General features: G+C 50.0%; 1 protein-coding gene across 9 annotated transcripts in view; it reads left to right on the top strand.

Moving 5' to 3' along the window:
- Positions 1–20,307, top strand: part of CNTFR (ciliary neurotrophic factor receptor) — a 200,055-nt gene that overhangs the window by 124,356 nt on the left and 55,392 nt on the right. For all 9 annotated transcript variants that reach the window (XM_086866645.1, XM_086866642.1, XM_086866646.1 and 6 more), the window contains one exon: positions 18,670–18,900. In XM_086866645.1, coding sequence (XP_086722771.1) covers positions 18,670–18,900 — 231 coding nt within the window. The remainder of the gene's footprint in view (positions 1–18,669; positions 18,901–20,307) is intronic.

Raw genomic sequence — 20,307 nt, 5'->3', positions numbered from 1 at the left:
ATGGGGCGGAGGCAGCACCTGCCAGGCTGTGCAGAGGGGGCAGCACTAAATTAGTGGATCATCTACGTAAGCCAGAGACCTTGACAATAAATCCTTGTTGAAACCCAGTGCTTGTTGGGGAGAGGCTGAGAGGAAAGGTTTCAATTTCTTTCTTGGCATGGCATTGTCCTGCTGTATGGAGCAGGAGCATGGCTTCCTCTGCTGACACATGGTGGTAAATAGACACACTCCCACAGCACCTGGGAGCCCCCAAAGGCTGATAGGAGCCAAAATCTCATTTGCACAGATTTTCAGGCCCTAGGAAGCTGAGGTTTAGCCCAGCACAGAGGGAATAGCCATGGGCCTTGTTCTTCATGTGAGCACTGACTGCTGAAGAAGGGCTGTGTCCTGTCCTAGCACTGAGCTCCTTCTGGTGGGGGGAGGAAGCAATCCTCATCCTTTCTTTACATTCCCAAAGGCTTCCAGAAATGGAAGATCACGTAAAACTTTTTTTTAAAGGGAAACCTTTAGTGCTTCAGGGATTTGGCTTCAATTAGCCTCCAAAAGCTCAGAAAGGTGTCACCTCAGAAGTCACATGTGGCCATCCCAGTGAACCAGACATCTCACATTTCCAGAGCAGCCTGCTCCCACGAGCCCATGTGTCAGCAGAACTTGGACTGAATGTACCACGCATTATTTATACCATTTGAAGAGTTTCCAGTGTCTGAAGTCCTGGATGCCCTGGGACTGCAAAGACAATCTCCAGTCAAGCTCAAAGGGCAAAATGCATCAGCTCTGGGACCAGCTCTGGGCTCCACTTGTAGGAGCCCACCCTCAGCAGTGGGTGCTACAAATCATCCCCAGGACATGTCACAGTAGCTGTGTGTAACAAAACCCAGGACCAAAAAGTCAGGAAAGGCTGAGACATTCAGGTCCTGCACATCCATCTGTAGTTCTGGGCGTGGGATTACTATCTTTAGCCCACCTGAGACACATCTGGGAACAATCAAAGCCCTGGATAATGGGAGCACAGGCACAGCAAGACATTGAGTACAAACATCATCATCTCTGCCTCCTCAGAGAGGATTTTCTGGGAACAGAGCAAAGATACCATGAAGCATGTTTAGGAGGGCAGATGCTGGGACTCAACATCCACAAACCTCTTTTATTGAAGTCCTTGGTGGGGTTAATTTCTCTGAGCAGAGCCTGTGCTTCTGTGGAAAGGGAAATACCAGATTCCTAATCAGGCCACGAGATGCTGGAGTGTAAAAAATATACAGAACAACTTGCAAGATGTGCAGTCTGTGCTGTGGATGAAAAGAGCATCCTTCAGGATAAGCGGTTTTGGGCAGCATTAAATGGGGTGGATCCATGCAGAGAAGCCAATATAATTGTGGCATATTAAAAGGAGAAAGAGAAGAAGAATTGAAGAGGGGCTGTGGCAGGCTCGTTACAGAGGGGAAAAGCGATGTGTGTCACCTTGTAATGACTGCTCCAGGAAGGCCCATCAGGTGGAGAAGTGAAGTGAAACCACAAGGCAATTGGCAGTGATGGAGGCAGAAGGGGTTACAGCAGTATTAGTCCTGTATGAACCATTGATCTCTTGGTGTACAATTTGCTGGAAAAGACTGCTATCTAGGCTCAGCTGTTAGCAGGTGCTAATTGAAGCCAAGCAGTCTGGAGCCTCATTGCACTGCCTTCCCTTGATTAGAGCCATACTGGGGAAGCTGGTGCAGGGGAAAGGGATTTGTGGGTGTGATTCACAGCCTGGAAATAAAACAGCCTTTGTGTCTACTTAAGAGGAAGGGGATAAAATATTCTCCTTGCACAGTTGCATGCACCTGTGTGCAGAGAGAGTCCCTGGCAGGACACATCCACTTCTCAGTTCAAAATTCCCTATGGATGGGGCAAAACCTCACCTCAGGGTGCACACAGTTGACAGAAAGGTAGTGCCTTTCATCCCAGGTTTAACACACTTGACCTTCCTGGCTTTTTGAGTTTGCAAAGCCTGCAGCATTTCCCCTGGAGCCGACCTGTGTTAGCAGATTTAAGCCAGTAGCCAGGCTCTTCTTAGGTATCCATTCTGGAGCTTTGCAAAACAGCAAGAGGCCTTCAGAGCTGATGCTAGAAAACATTGACCTGCAAGGCCAGGAGCCGGTGGGATTTTTGCCAGCCAAGACCTCTGTGATTTGTAGGCAGAGGAGAGCTGTCACCATCACACTGAGGAATTAACTGGGATGCCCAAGCTAAAGCAGGGCTGCAGCAGCTGGCCTGTCTTGCTTGATTCCTGCTGGATTTGCTGAGGTGTCATAGGTGTGCCCACATGTGCTTGTATTTCTGATGTCCAGGCCTTGGGTGTGCTGCTAAATAACACCTGTGGTCACAGAGGGATGGGGAATGGATGCTCTGCTCCTCCAAAGGGCACTTCTGTTCTCTGGAGAAAAGTCCACTCCATGCTCAGCAGGTCTCTGCTATTCACAGAGGGGCTACAGCTGCTGCCTTCAGGATCCAAACTGAAATAAAACCAAGGAAGTTGCTGACCATCCCTCACAGAGGCAACAGAGCTTCAGAGGGGAATCAGGGTCTCATCCTGTTGTGAGTGGCATGAAGGCAAGCTCACAACAGCATCACCAGCTGAAAACCGGGGTGGTGCAGAGCGTACACACAGGGGTCCACTGCTGGGAGTTTGTCCTCATTAGCCCCACATCCATTCATCCATCCAAGTGAGGATGTTCTCCAACCAGGTGGTTCATCTCTGCTCCTCATCTGCATTGTTTATGCACAAATCCACTCCCAGAGGGAGTATAAATTGAGCCTGGAGTGCTCTCAATGGGATTCTCCATCCATAGCCATGAAGTTGAGACTTCATAGGATGAGTCACAGAGAGGCTCTGACTCCAGCCAAACCACAAGCCCTGGCAGGTTGGACTCCACCGAGTCCTTGGCTTGCCTGTGCTGTGGTGTGGTAGCTCCAGCTGACTGGATGCTGTGCAAGGGAGAAACTGAGGCACATGGGAGTGAGAGTGCATTAAATCCAGAAGGTAATGTCTGTCTAGTCCTGTCCTGTGATTTCCCATGGGAAGCCTCCATGACTGGCTATAACTGTGAGCTTGGAGACCTGCCACAACCTGTGCCAGCTGCTGGGACAACTGGAGAGGCTGGGTGCAAAGGGATGAAAATCCAGTGATGCTGCTGAGGAGTGGGAGGAGGCTGTTGAGCCCTGCATGAGCTCCTGCTGTTGGGAGGGCATTACATAGGATGCAGCAAGGCATGAGCCTGGTGATCATATTCATGGCACAAATTCCTGTTCTCAGCAGACTTGAAAAGTAGTTAACCTTTGTGGTGGAAAACACAGGGTCTTGTGTATTTCCTTTGTGTGAGGGTTCCTCAGTGGAGGGGCAGATCAGGAGTTTGCATTCCCCACTGGTGCCCCCTCACTCTTAGAGTGCCACAGAAGCTCTTTGGCAGGGTTAGGAACCACAGCCACAGGCTCACCTTCTGGTGAACTCCAGTACTGTTCCTACTGGTGCTCCAGTGAAGTCCATTCACTCTCCTGGGACTCTTCCCTGTCTCCTTTGCTCTCAAGGAGCTTCCCCATCTTTGTCCATTAACACCCAGCCCTTGCCTTCCTCTCTCCCAGCATCACAGGACACATCACTTTGGGCACTAAGAAAAAAGGCTTTCCTCCTCCTGGGTTTTGGAGGGTGCTCGTGCTCTGTCCCTGTCCCCACACAAGCACCCTCCTCTTAGCCTTGGCTGGTGTAAAAGCTGTGCTGGCTCTGTGGCTGTGCAGAGCCTTTCGGGGTGCCTGCAGGATGCCTCACTGCTGATTTACTGCCCCAGCTCAGATGGCTCCTCCAGCTCTCAGCTCTGACACAGACATGCCTGTCCATCCCTCCTGCTTTGCAAAGAGAGTTTCTGTTGTTTTCAACCCAAGTTGCTGGAGGCTGATCCTCTCTTTTATGGAGCATGAGCCCTGAATATTCAGGAAGCAGCACTGAAGTTGGTGTGACCATGGTTGGCAGGCTCTGGCCCTTAATTAATTAGCATTGATTGTACTTCCAACGGTGGAGGAGGGAGCTGCAGCTCAGGAAAGCAGTGAAGTGTTGCAATATAATCACTGCAGCTATTTCCATGCTGCTGGTTGGTGCTCTTCAAAAGTTACCTCGCTGCTGCATTGGCAGCATGGTAGACAGAAAGGAAAATCCTAGGGGGAATAGTAGTAACATGGGACTTTGGAAGCTGTCATTTTAGAGGAAACATCTGTCTGTAGGTCTGTGCAGGGTTCGGGTTTTTGAAATTGTTTGGTTTTCTCCTTTTAAAAATTTTTATTTTATAATATCTTATGAAATTTATTTTATAATTTTTTTTTTTTTAATATTTACTTAGTTATTTTCTGGCTATTGACATTGCTTTAGCTTGACTCAGCCTTATCAAAGGTGCTGTTCATGTCTTTAGCACGGCAGCAGGGTCAGTTCACCCCTGGGATACTAAGAAGTGCTTTTAAGAGGTGGGATGTGCCTTATCTCACAGGATCAGGCTGTGGGGTTAGATCCACCACTTTGAAGTGGAAGTGTCTGCTCCATCTGAGCAGGATACCCAGTGGACAGCCCTGCCTCTGTGTTAGTGAACCCCTTCACTCTGTAATCTGGACAAATCTATTCCACTGAGCTCTCTGAGTCCGTGGGGTTCTGTATCCGTGATGCATTACTTCCTCCATATTTTCACAATGTTATTCTTGGCAGCTCCAGAGAGGTGGGCCCAAGCATCCTTCCACTGATCTATGAGAAGGACTTTGGGTTGTAAACCCAGTAGGAAAATGTCAGGATTTAGGTAGACAGACTTAATCTCAATCACATTCTTCATCCTGCCCTAAATCACAGCTCCAGAATGAAGACCCTCACAGTGAGAGCCACCATGAGCACTCACAGCATTCACTTTAATGCTGTTACCTGATGTTGCAGATGTTTCTCTCGGACTGGTGAATACTGAACCCTCCTGAAAACCTTTAATTTGCCTTTAATTTGTGCTGTGGCATGGGGCAGCAGCTCCCAGGCTTGTCCCTGCACAGCCCACAGCCCCACAGCATGCTGGGCTCTGACTGTGTGCTGGGAGCTGGGAATGTGGGGGTCTTCCTTTCCCACATAACATGTGTGCACAGATGCCTTGCCAGGATTCTGGAAAAGCAGTGCCAGGGCTGGATGAAGGGTGGGAAGTGCATGTCAGCAGGCAGAGACCTTCAAGTCAAGCCTAGTAGCACCAGGGATTAGTGGGTAGGGGCTATTGGGTGGTTTAATTGTGTTTTCCTTCCTCCAGTGAGTTTGTGCCATTTTTCTTAACTTGCTTAGCCCTGAGGAGTTTTTTAGTGTAAGCAGTATTTATGGAAGGCTTTTTGCTTTGGTGCCTCAGAGGGAGTCACTGGTGTGCACAGCAGCAGCTGTTCCATAGCCCCACAAGCCATCCCTGCAGTGCCCAAGTGCTGGCATCCCGAGGGCCATACAGGGCTCCCAGGTGGATAAAGAGGCACTGGCTGAAGTTAATTCAGTGCTTTGTAGTTTTGTATTTCAGCAGGGTCAGGAGAGCCCTACCAAGCCCTGGTGTCAATGTACCAGGTGTCATAGGATCACAGGCAAGGAGGAAAACCAGAGCCTAGCTCTGGTGAAAACACCTCTCCCAGGCCAGTAATTTCATCTGCTTTGGGGACTTCATGTGTAAGACAGGGAGAACTATGCTCTCCTCATTTATCTCACTCGTTTGTGCTGTCAGATCCTTTTGGCAGGAGCTGCATCTTGCTGGGTGCCAGTTGATGACAGGGTGGCCATCCCTGGGGGGCTGTGGGCACTGTGACAGTGCAAATGCTGAGGAAGAACTGCCTCCATCCCCTCTCTGCTGGAATCCTGTGCTTCCCATGAGGGGCATCTCCATCAAAGAGCAAAGCGCTGGCTGCCAATCTGTCCTGGGCAAACCTGATGGGGAGAATCCTCAGGGGAGCAGTTTTCTGATGGAAATTGAGTCACATCAACATCCAAATGCTTTACAAAATCATATTTCTCTGTCAGGGGAGATAAAAAAGAGATGAAGCGTAGGGGAAAGAAAGACTGCAGTTTGTCTTTTTGGTATTTTTCAGAAATGGTTAGGCTTCCCTTTAAATTGACACCCCTTCCCCTTATAAAACCAAATGTTTTGCAAAGCCTTTTGTACAACTCAGTGGAGAAGTTTGGGGGGAAAAAAAACCCTAAAACACGTGAAAACCTTTGGTTTCCTTCTGAGGGAAGGAACTTGTCCATTTTGGTGGGGTTTTTTTCCTCGATAACACAGAATATTTGCATATTTGGACTTTTGCCCTGGTGGTGGCAGAGCAGCATTTTCAACTTCATGGCACCCTGAGCCTGCCCTGGCCATGAGGAGGGGCTGCAGGCTCCGGATCCTGGAGCAGCTGGGGCATCTCCTCTCACCCATTCCTGCTCCCGTGGCTGCTCTCCCATCGCTGTCTGCAGCCTCTCTCCCTGGGTGGGCTACATGGGATGCTCTCATTGCTGTGCTCCAGTTTTTCTGTTCATGATCGCAAGCTGGAGGTAGGGGAAGCACGGCTTGCTGCTCATAGCTGCTTTCCAAGCATGTGTGCATAGATTTGCACTGATTTTCTCTCCTTAAGGACTTTCTGGTGTTCCCCCTCTCACAGGCAGTGCATGCAGTTATTTTCAGGCTTCTGCCTCTGGGCAATTTCCTTCTCCTCATTACTACCCTTCACTCCCTCATCCCTTATCCTCTTCCTCCCTCCTGATGTCTCTCACAGCCGACTCATTTCAGGGATGTTTTTTTCACTGCTGAAGCCAAGATTTTTCTCTCTCCCATTGCACTTTGTCTGGAAATGGGAGGAGGAAGCAGGTTTTTGGGTTTGGTTTGGGACTTTTTTCCAGCAATAAATAATTTCTGAATGCTGAAGAGGCAGGAGAGTGAAGCTGGCGTTAGGCTACATTGAAATACTCCATTTGTTCTGGGAGTCTTTCTCCACCCTCCTCCAGAAAGCTTCCTCTAGTGTTTAATTTTAAGCTATTATTTTTTGTTTTCTTACTTTCCAGAGGAGAGTCCTCTATTATTTTGACTTGTCTGGAGATTTCTATGTACACCAGAATTTTTTTCCCTTGGCTTTTCTTTCCTCTTTGATTTCTTTTCGCCAGGGTTAAAAGCCCCAAGTCAGCAAGGTACTTAAACACATGCTCAAAGTTAAGGCCTTGCCTAAGTGCTTTGCTGACTTGGAGCCAAAGATATTTTCTCAAGTCCTTTAAATGCTTTAGAACCTGAATTCAAAATGTTTTACAGAAATTCCAGATTTCAAGTATCTCTTGAGCTAATAATAGTTGTAATTCAGTACTGCCTTCAGATGACTGGAGCTCTGGACATGGCGAGCTTCTGAATAGTCCTACTTTCAGAAAATATGCTTCCCTAAAATCTTCTGCTTCAAACCCAGGAGCTCTCCAGAGTGCAGGGCACACTTACTTGTATTTCAGTCAATGAAACATAACTGGCCTTTTAGCTGCTGTTTTGCAGTAAGACACTCATAGCTTTTAAAAGTTGAAATTTAGGAAATAATGTGTAATTGGTTCAAGAATGAATGTCTGCGCCTGAACTAGCGGCTGCCCATTGTCCCCAGCAGAGGAAATAAAAAAGCCCACACCAAGCTGAAGAATCTGTGACATGGCAGGATCAGTAACTGGAGGTTAGGAGATGCTCTCAAAGGCAGACTGGGCTCCCAAAACCAGTGCTGCTCGCTGCTTCTTTTCAGAGTTTCATCAGATGGATGGCAACAAAAGAGGTTTGGAGAGGGGATGGCAGTGGGTAGGCAGGCAGGAAAAGGCTGTGTTGAAAAGGAGGAGAGGGAAGAGGAGAAGGAGAATGTATTTCTAGAAAGCAGAGAGGCCACAAATATCAAATAGAAATTGCAGCATCTTTTTTTTTTGGCTCTGCATGATGAAGCCATGAGGGTTCTGCATGATGACACCACCAGCCAGCCAGTGGGAGCCTCTTTCAAAGTGCTCAGCTGCTTACTGAAGAGCACCTTCACAGGTTTTGGAAAGGGTGCTAGGCATTGGTGCTTAGGGCACCAACAAGGGAGCAGGGCCAGGCAGGAACTGGCTCAGTTCACAGCCCCTCAGGGAGTTGCATGCTCCCTCCTCGTGAAAGCAGTCTGTGATGCTCTGAGAATGGGACCAACCATGCTGAAAGCTGCTGGCTCACTGGCCTTGTCCTAAGCTTCTCTCTTCTGAAGTGGTGTGATCTCTGAGCTTCTGCATTGTGCTTTGCAGACAGGTGAACAGGATGTATCCAATTTATGATTCTGCGATATGTGCACATCTAATGACTGATGACCTTCAGAGGTTCCTTCCAACACAGCCCAATCCATGATTCTATGATCTGCACAAGAAAGCATTCAAAGGCTCTGTCTGCCCCAAAGCACTGAGCACTCTCAGTCTCCTGCTGTTTCATAGATCTACTTATTGCTTCTGGGATCCTCCATGTAGTGTGCAGAAAAACCTGTCTCTCCTACCTGCTCAGAGACAAATCCAGAAGGCACTGCCACTTTTGATAACTCTCTGACTGCAGAGTAACTTGTAAATACTCACATAGCCTGTGAATTTATGGGGCTCCTGAATATTGCTGACCCCCAAGAGGAGTTCAGACACCATTTGGGGACTGCAGTCCTGCAGTCGTGACATCCACTTTCCAGCCCTTAATCAGAGTCCCAGCCTCATGCAGCCCTGAGCTGGAGCCTGCCTCCAAGCTCTGCTCAAGATCCAGGAGCTCCGTCCTGGGGTCCTATTGTGTGGTCTGCAGTGCTCCATTAGCTACACTTAGCAATTAATTTTGTGTCTCTGGTATAAGTAACACTCTTTCCAGCGTGCTATGGGTCTGATATGTGCCCATCCCCTCAGCAGGTGCTCTGTGTGGTGGGTGGGCTCCAGTTCTGCTGGCTGTGGCATGGCTCAGCACATGCCAGTGGATCCTTTCCAGGCTTGGCTTTGCTTAAGGATCCTTCAGAGGGAAAGGCATCAAATGCAAATGTAGTATCTCATTATTACCTGTGCAAATTTTGATGCCTTGTCTTAGCTGTTAGTACAGGCCCTGCAAGGGAGAGAAGATGAGTGCTTTATTTTTAATGTTTTGAGTTCAGCACTGGACTCCAGGTATGCATGTGTTACTCGGAGAAGTGATGGTGACAGGATCAAAAAACCCCCTAAAACTTGAGAAAATGGTTCTCATTTTATCAGCATCTATTTTTCCCACCCTCTTCACTGTGGTGCCCTGGCAGCAGCTCAGTTCCTCTGCTATTCTGTAGCCACACGCACAAAGAAAATCTTGGTGTTGTTGCAGGGGGAAGAAATCCCTCTTTTGGGAAGAAACCAAGCCCTGTAGCGTAGCCTTCAGTGGATGTACAGGTGAAGAGAAAAGTAGTGGTGCTTCTGTTGGGAGCCCTGGGGAATGCCCTGTCCCCCATGTGCTATGGGCTGCACCGTTTTGATTTCTCAGTCCGTCTTCAGTGATGCTTTGGAGTCCTGTCCCTGTGTGCAGTGCACTCTGTCCCTCCTCCTTGTAGGGCTGAGCAGTAAGGAGGAGGATGAGCCCCCTGTACCTGTCTTTAAAAAAGCAGAGGAGTTTTTCCATCCTCAGGCACAGAAGTTTATGTGTTAAGTTGTGGTTACCCCAGCTCCAAGCCCAGCTGCTGCCGATCCACCCAGGGGCGTGAGCGTTACATCTGTAAGCGACAAGCCACTGGCCTACAGCAGGCAGAACCCAAGCCAACAGACAGACAGAAAGAGCCTGAGGGGCTGAATTTTAGAGCTATTAAATGATTAAATGCAAGGGGAAAAAAAGTTAATTTAGCATCGCGGTTGTGATTTTACACACCCAAGAGCCTGGAAATTGAGAGCTCTGCTTCTCACACAGGGATCGTAACTTGGCACTGCACAGATTGTACAGTATGTAAAATTAGACTGGAGAAATAGTAAATATGCTGCAGGGACCAATACTGTCTTGGCAGAAGGAGGATGGACTGAGTGGGACCCAACAGGTCTTTTACGCCTCTGACTTCCATAATTCTGTGCTAATATAAAAACATTGCACAATGCCTGATAGTAATCCGCAGCCCTGAGTGGGGTGAAGCGGGAGCTGGGTTGTTATGTGAACAAACAGCAGTCACCCCCGGAGTGTTTGAGTGGAGCAGAGCTGTTATTTGAGGGCGGGCATGTGGGCACTGGCAAACTGGGATGGGGAGGTGTGTTCTGTGCACCAGGCTGGAAAGGCAGGTTGAGGTCAGCAGGGAGTGAGGCACCCTGATGTCTCTATCCAGCTCTGACCCCACCTCCCCCTCCCCAAACCTTGGTAAATACAAGCATCTTCACACTGTTGCTGGACCACAATGAGCTTTTCTTGTGTTTACGGCTCTGATTTGGGCACCTAATTCTGAATGGTATTGATTTTCCCCTAAACGGCGCTGAAAAGCCTGATCTAAGCACTCTTTTGTGGCTTAGAGTTATTTGTCCTGTCTGCATGAAAAAGCAGGACCAAAAAACAAGCCTCTAATTCACCCATGGTGCTAGCACCGGTCATTTGGCACCGAAGGGTGAAGATTCAAGTGAGCCCAGCTTGGAGGATATCAGTGGGATTTTCCTGCTGTGTGCCAGTTACCCTTTGTGCCATTCCCTCTGGTGTTCCAACACTTTTCCCTCCATACTGCCCCACAGGCTGGGGCAGCCCGATGTAGTTGCAGGGAACTGGAGGAGTTCCCGCTTTACCAAGCAACTGCACTTCCTCAAGATGAGTCATCTCATGCTGACTCTGCAAGGAAGCCAAGTGGGCAAGGTCCCATCCAGCCTTGCCTTAGGATAAAAACAGTGTCACAGCTCAGCCATGTGCAGCAAGAAGGGCCCTTGGACCCAAAGAGCTGGGGCAGACATCCAAGTGATGGTCTTACCAAGACCTTCTGGGAAATACATGAACTCAGGTCCCCTTCTGGGATGCAAGAACAAAGCCTCCTGTGGAAAAACCTAAAAAGCCAAGATCATCAGCCCAAAAGCATCCAGACCTCTCTGCTGTAGAGCTGCTGAGACAGAAAAGCATAAGTAGTATCTTCTCCTGGTCCCAGCTGTGTCAACACAACATGTTCCATGATAGAGGTATGCAACCAATGCAGATGGGTGCACAGCAGCATTAGCACCCTCGGGCAGAGCTCACTCCTACCCTGAAGCCATGGGAAAGGACAGCTTCTTTGTGGTGTCCTACCCATGCATGGCTGAGCAGACTCTGTTACAGAGGCAGGATGGATTTGGTTGCTGTTTTCAGTTTTGCTTGTCCCCTGGACCAGGGTCAAGTTATGCTTGGGGCACCACATCCCTGTACAGCTCCTACTACTCCCAGTGAGAGCTGGGCTTGATGGCATGCTGGAAAACAAGGCTGCCTCTGACATGGAGCCCTTCTGGCTTGCAGCCAGGAGCACTGCCAGTGTGGAGCTCTGGGCTGATGTGATTTGGCAGGTCTAGAGAGCTGCAAGAGAAGCTCTGTCCCAACGTGGGGCTGACGAAAAGGCAGCAGTACCAGAACAAGACACAGACATATTAAGGCACAAGGAGGTCACCCTCTGCTCTGGTGGGATCCCACTCAGACCAGACCAAAGCTGTTGATTCAGCCAGTCTGATGATATGGTACAAGCAGAAAAATTACACTTAAGTTACTTGTCTGCTAAGGCAGCATTCCCCATCCTCCTACCGTGCCTGGCAGCCAGGGCCCCCCATTGGCCCACAGCCCAAAAGACATGGGGAGCTGCTGCATCCCATGGGCTGAGCCAGTGCTGCAGCAGGGATTTAGCCCTTGTTTCTGCTGTGAGAGTGTGTGTCTTCTGCTTCCAGAGAAGAGGCTTCCAGCAGAGGGTCTCTGTTCTGTGGTTTCCTGAGGGGTTTAGCACTATTTTCTCCCCAGGAGGGTGCTGGTTCTCTGCCACTGCACAGCCTTGCTGGCCCCTGTGCACGAGTGATGTAGGTGACACCATCCTGATGGTGCTGCCATCCTGTCTGCTCCTGTCACCTGGAGCTCGCCCTGGGCAATGGCATGTCAAGCTCAGCAGTGCAGGCATCACACCTCCCCACTGCTTGACCATCAAGTCCAGGAGGGAGCCCGTGGTTTGGATTATCATTTGTGACAGCAGAAGGTTTGATGGTAAAAGTCTTCATCCTCAGAAAGGCCCAGAAGATGTTGCAGTAAGGTTCATGGGAGAGGCACCAGCCTTGTGCAGCTGAGCAGCTGGAAGGGCCATGAGGGCCCTTGTCACCCCACAATGGACATCCCCAACTGGTTTGGGGTGCAGCTTCAGAGCGAGGTGGAAGGTGAGGCTGCTGCAGAGCTGAAGAAGAACTTCTGCAGGAGCTTTGCCAGCACCCACAGGAGGATGTTTTGTGGTCACATCCAGGCTGAAGAAGATGTTTTCCTGCCCTGGATCCTGCCCTGAGCCAAGCATGTCAGAGGGGTCAAGTCCCTCCTTCACAACACTCCTGAAGTAAACCAAGGTCTGCTTCCAGGCTCTTGTGGTGTGATTGAGTACAAGTCCTTTAGCACCCATCTGTTATCTCTTAATTAAAGTTTCTTTCTAATTATTTTTTCTTGTCAAGAGCAAAGCTGCTGACTCCAGGGATTTACCAAAGTAGAACAAACAAATGCGGTCTCTGCTTTCTGCAACTCTTCATTAATGGGCAAAATTAACTTGGAACAGCCCGTATCTTTGGCTACATCGATGACACTTAATTATGCTTGTTTCCTTACAAAGATATATCCAGTTTTAAATCACTTGTGGAAGAAGTGCCTCCTTAAGCATGAAATTTCTTCTCCTTGAAGGAAGATTTGTGCTGGCAAGAAAAGCTGTGCAAAGACCAAGTGGCATCACAGGGGATAGATGTGAGGAGATCAAGAGTGGGGTGTGCTTTGGGAAGCTGGTGTCAGGAAACCCTTTCCATGGCCAGGGGCTTCTTCATCACAAGAAGGGCAGACCTCAGGGGCTGTCAGGCTGCATTGGGGAATGGAGCCAGTGGCATTCCTTGGACACAGTTGGTGCTGCTCAGGCCAGTGGGCATGGGTCCTGAAGCAAGGGAGAGGCCACAGGATTGTGCTGCTGCCCTGTCCCATGACTGGAAAAGGCCAGCAACATCCTCCAACAGAGGCTGGTCAGGCCACCTCTCTGTCCTCTTGCCCTCTCCATCCTCTGGGGCTCCCTGCTCATCTCCTGTGGGCTGATTAATCTCGTTTATCATGAGAAGTTGTGGAATGTAAGACTCTTCTGGTTTATACGCTTGGAAAGCTCTTGGCATAGCCCTGGCACTGTGTAAATATTAAATGTATAATTTATTCTGTACACAGACAGCTAATTAGCTGCTGAGACAATTATTTGTGACTGGTCTCTCAGCTGTGGGAGGGACATACATATACCAGTGGGGTGATTTGGAGGCCTCTGTCCAAAGACACATATGTAATGCTCTGTCCCACTGTAGAAGTGTTCCTTGTCCTGTCAGAGAAAGTGGGAACCTGGCCTTTCTCACTGTGTTGGCTTCACCATCTGCAAAAGAAGGGAAGAGCCAGAGGCTGTGGAAACTTCAGAGTGTTCATCTCTCACCACAAAAATGCTGCAGTACATTTCCTTTGCTCAGTCTCTGCTCACAGGAGCCACAACCCTGCAGTGCATTTTGGCAGAGCGCTCAGAGGGAATGTTTGTCCCAGTCTGCCTGCAAATCGCTGTGACAGCCAGGGTGGTTCTGGCCCTGTGTGTGTCTGCTGGATATTTTCTTACCACAGGCCCTGGCTGAAAGACCCCCATTAAATGGCTGTGGTGAGCGCTGGTGCCAGCAGTGCAAACCATGCCCTCCACTTCCTCTGCTCGCTGTTCCAGTGAGCATCCCTCAGGCATCTGGGCATAGACCCCCAGTGTCACATCTGTGGCTCCACACATGCCAATGCCCAGGAGCATTCCTGCCATGCCTGGCAGCTGCCCATGCTGGCTGGGTGGGAGCCTCAGCTGGAGCAAAGGCAGAGGAGGGGAGATGGAAGGTCCCAAGAGGAGTTCTGCTCCTCCCTAGAACAGTGCATGCCAGAGCAGTCCTCACCTTTTTGCAGGATTTCCTTGTGCTATTGCCCTTCCAGTTTAGATGTAGGTTAAGATTCCATTAAGGAAGAAACTGATGATGAGGTTTCTATTGGATTTCCAGCTGGATGGGTTTGGGAAGCATCAGATATCTTTCCATGCCTCATATCTCAGCTGCTTTGCCTCGTCTTCCCTCCACATCTCTGTGCTGGACTGCTGTCTGCTGTCCTGTTGGTCCCTGTTGCAGTTGCAGCACCTATCAAGCTGCCACTCACCACTGCTAGTGCAGCAAAGCAGCTCACAGCTCATTTCACCCCAGGTTCATTAGTAGAAGCTCTGTATGTTTATCCCACAACTAGAAGCTCTGTATGTTTATTCCCATCTGCCCTCCACTGCAGCTTTGCAGAGGGGTGGGTAAACCTGTGATTTCTCCCATGATGTATCACCATGCCTCCTTTCTAGATCTGGGACTTCATGTCATAAGCCATGCTGCGCCTGGCAAGTGTGCTGTGCTAGGCAGAGGATGTGGCCCTTAGGGGGCTTGGATGCTGAGAGGCGTGTTTCTGGCTGGGTTCCAGCATCCCAGCCCCTCTATGATGACATCACAGCCTTGTGATATCACTTGACTCAAAAGGCAGCATGCTTTGGAGAAGCTGAGGACAGGGTGGTGTAGGGGGAGGGCAGGGCAGAATCTTGAAGTGTTAGTTCTAGCCAGTGATCACATCCATGTTGCTGGAAAGGAATCTTTGGAAGTGTCTAGTCCAGTGTCCCTCTTGGAAAAGGCCAGTCCTCAGCAGAAGACCAGATCAGCCATGGCTTTGTCAACAGAGCCCTGACAACCTCCATGGATGAGGATCCCTCCTCTCTGTGGGTACCTGTCCCAGTGCTGTGTTAACCCTCCAGGAGAATAAATTATCCTCCATGTCCAGCTTGAATCTTCCAGCAGGACAGTCATGTCACCAGCTGATTGCCATCCACAAGGGCTGGCCCTGCAGGACAGGCACCATCATGGTCATTGGTCCCATGGGTAACCAGTGACATGGTGACCAGGAGTGTGGAAAAACCTCCCTTCCCTCCCTGCTGAAGGGGGCTGTGGAGCTCTGGGTGGGCTGGAGAGGGTCCTGCCATTCCCAGCCTGCAGGAAGTGGAGGGTCCCAGTAGAGCTCTGCCCACCCCTGATCATCCCCATCCTAAAGCAGAGCTGCTGTTCTCAGTGGAAGACAGGCTTCTCCAGCATTCCAGGGGAGCTGTTCCCATGTTGCCCCTTCCCAAAGGGGCTGCCACACATCTGCACCTCAGTGTGGTTGGGTGGGACTCCCACAGCTGGCATGGGACGAGGGAGGACATGAGGACTTGTCTCTACTCCAGGAAGATCCTCAGCAAACCTTGCTGGGAAAAATGCCTCCTCTGAAGCTGTGCTTTGGGTTTCTCCTTGATTAGGAACCTTAAATCATTGCCTTGGAAAGGAGCATTGCTTTCAAAGACCTGTCTTCCAGGAATGGCTCCCTCAGCCCTTCTGGATGAATGCCAGTGTGTTTGTACTGTGTTTAAGGAAATAACTCAAGGTGACTTTTTTCCTTCCCTGCTTAGTCCTTCAGCCACTAGCTACAGACAAGCTCTCAGCCACAGGTCTGAGAGGCAGAGCTGAGCATCCCAGAGCTTTCCCCCCATCTCAGTCCCTCTCTGGGAATAGGCATCAGGCAGGCAGAAGCCAGGCAAGGGTGGCAGGTCTGCAGGTCCATCACTGCACTGAGCCTTTCTCCATGCAAGGCTGGTGGGTGCTGCCATGGTGGGTGTCAGAGCTCTGGTGTCTCTGATAAGCAGAATTCCTAGTGTAAGGACAGGATAGTCAACAGGAAATGGGAAGACAAAACCTCTTTATCTTATGCAATAGAAGAAATTAGAGAACTTGAGTAAAACGTTTGAATTCTTACTGAAACTCTGATATTCGCATTTCTCCATCTATACAGGTGCCTAGTCATCTGTCTGTCCATTCATTCATCATCCAACCATCTATCCACATCCAGAGATGCCAACCATCCACCCAACACCACTTGCATTCATTGTGCCTCCATGCCTCCTTTCCTCCATCCCATCTGTGCCCATCCAGCCTGCTGTCTGTCTGTCTGTGGTTACACATATTCATCCATCTGCTGTCTTCTTCCACTTCTGCCTGTCTGTTTATCTGGTCCTGTTCCAGCTACCCCTCCTCACACAGATGCTTCATCTTAGATGTTCTTTCTGCTTTCTGCCTGTCAGTTCGTTCTCCCAGCTTTTTTAAGACCCTTGAAATATACTTTTCTGGTCAGCACAGTTTTCTAAAAGTCTCCATCCTTGGCTAGTGTCAGAAGTGGTCCTGAGGCATCCCACCAGCAATGTACTCACTACAAACCAGTTTTTCCTTGTCCTTAGCACCCCCTTTCTCAGCAGGGATAACATCCCCAAAGTTGCTCTATTCCTGTCAGAAGCAGGTGTCCTGACAGACCGTCTGCAGGAGGACTGAGACCTGCCAGGCACACCCCCAGAGCCACCTTTGCAGATGGGATCAGGATGCAGGATTAGACACAAGAAAGGGCTGAATCATGTCTATGTGGTCCCATCTATCAGTGAGACCCAGGAGCTGATGCCTGGAGAGGAAGAAAAGAGAGGAAAAGCCCTGGAGGTGCTTCCCCCATTCTTCTCCACCATCAGCTGCCTGCAATCTCCCGCGGCTTACTGGGAAGCTCAGTGTTTTAGGTCTTCTGCTGTGAATTCATTTACTCGCTGTTCCCCCCTCCAATGTTGACATCAACAGCATCTGATGGATATAGATTTCTGTAATTTAATCACAATTCGTGAAAAAAAAGAGACCACTTTCTTTTGCTTGTTTTGCTCCCCCTTATTTTATTATGAGAAAGAGCAGGCAGTCCTTGTCTATTTGTCCTTTTCATGTCACTCATCATTGCTGAGGTGTCTGTCACGTCTTTGCTTGATTGTCTCCTTTTATGGATGAAGGGTTTGAGTCTACTAAACCATCCTCATGTGGGATCTGTTTCCAGCCTTAGCTATTCCTGTTTCTTTTATCAGCCCTGCTTCCAGTGGTGCTATGCTCGTAACAGCATGAGAACAGGTTTGTTCATGGCTTTTGAGTTACAGTGCTTTCCATTTTGGGTTTGAGTTCTGGGTCACCACTGAGCTGATGTTTTCAGGGAAGGGAGTGTGATAACTTCAAGGTGGGTTTCTGTAGAGGCTGTGGCACATTTGAAACCATGAGTGTGTAGGAGAGGCAAGGCTGCATGCATTCCACTGTGCATTAATCAGCACAGGGTTACTGCCTGGTGGTCTGTACCATGATGTCCTTCTGCAGCACTTTGGAACCCCACTGTGATTTGCTGCCCTGGCAGCCTCAGCAGCACTCTGTCTTCTCTCTGCCCTGACCCCTTTTACCTGTGAGTTACGAGGGTGTTGGGCAGATCTGATCCAGCTCGGATCTCCATCAGACTTCAACAGTGACATCTTCTACTGCTACATTTGACAGCTTGTTTTCACCTTTGGTCTCCTGACTTTAGCTGCTATAAATCCTTGCAAGGACTTTCCCCATGTGTCAGGGCTGCTTAGTTTCCTTGGAAGGCACCTTGTCAAATATGCTTTTGAAGCCCAGGAGAATTTTGAGAACTGAACTACCCTTGTCTGTGCACAGAGGCTTGATGAAGCTTTGAAGGAACCTCATCCCCATTCATCCTCCCGTCCTGCTTCACCCTGTGTCACGCACACGCACTCACGTGGTTTTATCCTTGCCACATGCAGCTCAGCGCAGCCAAGTGTAGCAACACGGGAAATATTCAGTTGCTAAGGATCATTAATGAATGTCAGCTCCAGCTCCTGTCCAGAAACCTGAGAAAATTCAATTAGGCAGCTGGTGCCCAATGAGCTGTGTTGCCCCACTCGTGAGCTGCTACATCAAACAGCTCAGCAAGGCATCATGTTATTGTGGAAAGAAAAGAAAACCCAGACAGGGAGACAAACAGCACTGCATGCACCAAGCAGCTGTGCCTTTCCACAGCACAGCACGCTTAGGTTGCAGTCCTCCTGCCTGGATTCCTGGATAGGGAATTGCAAGGAGGATTACCTGCTTCCCATCTGTGCTAGTAAATACATGGAGCTTGCTGGGGACAAGTCCTGGGGCTGTGTCATCTCTCTGCTGGGAGTTTCTGATATGTGTGTTTGGTTTTTGTCCTGCAACAAGTCACCTAGACACATGACTGGCACTTGTGTATCTGGCCATGCTGTGGGGTGTTTGGCTGGGTATGTGCAGCCCTGACATGTGTTCACCATAGCAAAGGTGAGAGGTAGCCATCCTGTGGGTGGAGGTGGTCTATGATCCTCTGGTATTTGTCAGTTGGTCTACTCTAGTTTAAAATAAATCATGGCTGGGGACAGGAGCAGAACTTGGGCTTCCCTGGCCACCACAGTGTCAGTCCACACCCTAATCCTTCTCTTTACTTGCCAGATGGGAAGTTATGATCCCATCTCCAAGGCAAATGAGCTGAAGGGCTCTGAGCTCACCTCTTTTTCCCCTCTTCCTCCCCACAGACAGCCACGTCCAGTATGAACGGGTAGGTGCAGACGTGACCATGAAGTGTGGCTCCATGGACTGGGATGCAGCCGTGACCTGGACAGCCAACGGCACCGACATCGACGAGTCCCACCTGAACGGGTCCTACCTGATCCTCAAGAATGTTGACCTGTCACAGAGTGGCCAGTACTCCTGCTATGAGGGCTCCTCCTGGCACCTCAAGTACCAGACCTACCTGAGGGTGGGAAGTGAGTACCCCAGCATGTCACATTGAGGGGGACAGTCTCTGCTCCTACACTGACTCCCCACAGCCCCCGCTCCTGCCATGCCAACCCCGCTACTGTCTGTACATAGGGTTGTCTGCTGCACACTGTCCTGTGAGGTCCTCATGGCACACTGATCCCAGCTGGAAACAGCCACTCTGCCCCAAGCTTCGGATCAAAGCCAGTAGAATAAATGATGCCTCGGGAATAATTTGAGAAGGGATGTAGCTTCTCCCTCTAGCCCTATGCCACAACAACCATCTCTGTAGGTGGAAAGAGTTGTCAGAGAGGATTGCAGTCAGTGAGGGGAAGCCCTGGCTAGGATTACTGCAGTGTGGCTGTTTCAGAGGAGCAGTCAAAAGTGTTGGTGATCCATGGGTTTGCACGATCCTGGGTGCACAGGCATTCTGGAGGACAGCTGCTCATTCCCCAGCATTCTGCCTATCTTCAGCACGGGATGCTCTGATTCCCGGGCCTCAGCAGGGGAGATAAGAGTTGTGCTGTATTTCACATGATGCTGAGAGCTGATAGCAGCTGTGTGTTTTGAGGGCTGCTGTGTTTGTACAGCTGATAGCAGCTGTGTTTTTCAGCACAGCGTACACAACTGGCAGCCGTGGGCGTCTGGGAGCACCACCCGGCTTAGCCGGCTGTGGGGTGGTAACTGTGATGCACCAGCTGGGAGCCCTGCCACACAGGGATGTGTCTGTATGTTCCCAGGTTTGGGAGACACAGCAGAGCCTTCCTCTACTCCTTATCTCACCTTCTGCACCTGGCATCAGAGACAGGGTGGTGTTTCCATCCTAGGCCATGCCCCAGGAACAGAGAATCACAGGAGGGTCTGTGCAAGCCCAGAAAATAAGGCATGAGGGGTTCACTGCACCTAGAGATTCGCATTTTGGAGATGCTCTACAGTGTCCAGCTCATGGAAGGTTGTGTGGGATGGTGTCTGGGCCAAGGAGAAGGGGTGCTGGAAGGAGCTGGAAGGAGATGTGAGAAGCAGATAAAGGAGGCACCCAGCACAGGGCAGGGTTTACACCAGTGAGCAGGTGTGCGAGTTGGGAGCCACTGCCACTGCCTAACAAATGAGTCAGGGGCTTTTTAGCTGCATTGTGCTCAGGAGGTGTTCACAGCTGGTTCAGAGCCAGAAGAGGCAGGAGCTGGGTCCAGTGCTGGCAGCAACACAAGGAGGTTGTGCAGCTCCTCTGCTTGGCCATGTGCTCAGCAGATCCCACCTAGGGAGAGGTTCCAGGCTGTGCCGGTGCACAGAGGGCAGCAGCCCAGGTCTGCAGGAAACAAGGGGGAGAGGTCCACAGTCTCCAACAACCTCCTCTGCACCTGTGGCATCACTGTGATTTTGCAATGTCTCCTCCATCTGCTAAGCACCTCGCTAAT

Source organism: Cyanistes caeruleus, chromosome Z, assembly GCF_971803275.1.
Source record: "Cyanistes caeruleus chromosome Z, bCyaCae1.hap1.1, whole genome shotgun sequence".
Classification (NCBI taxonomy): domain Eukaryota; kingdom Metazoa; phylum Chordata; class Aves; order Passeriformes; family Paridae; genus Cyanistes; species Cyanistes caeruleus.
The sequence above is the reverse complement of the archived record's forward strand: the minus strand, read 5'-3'. Positions and strand labels throughout refer to the sequence as shown.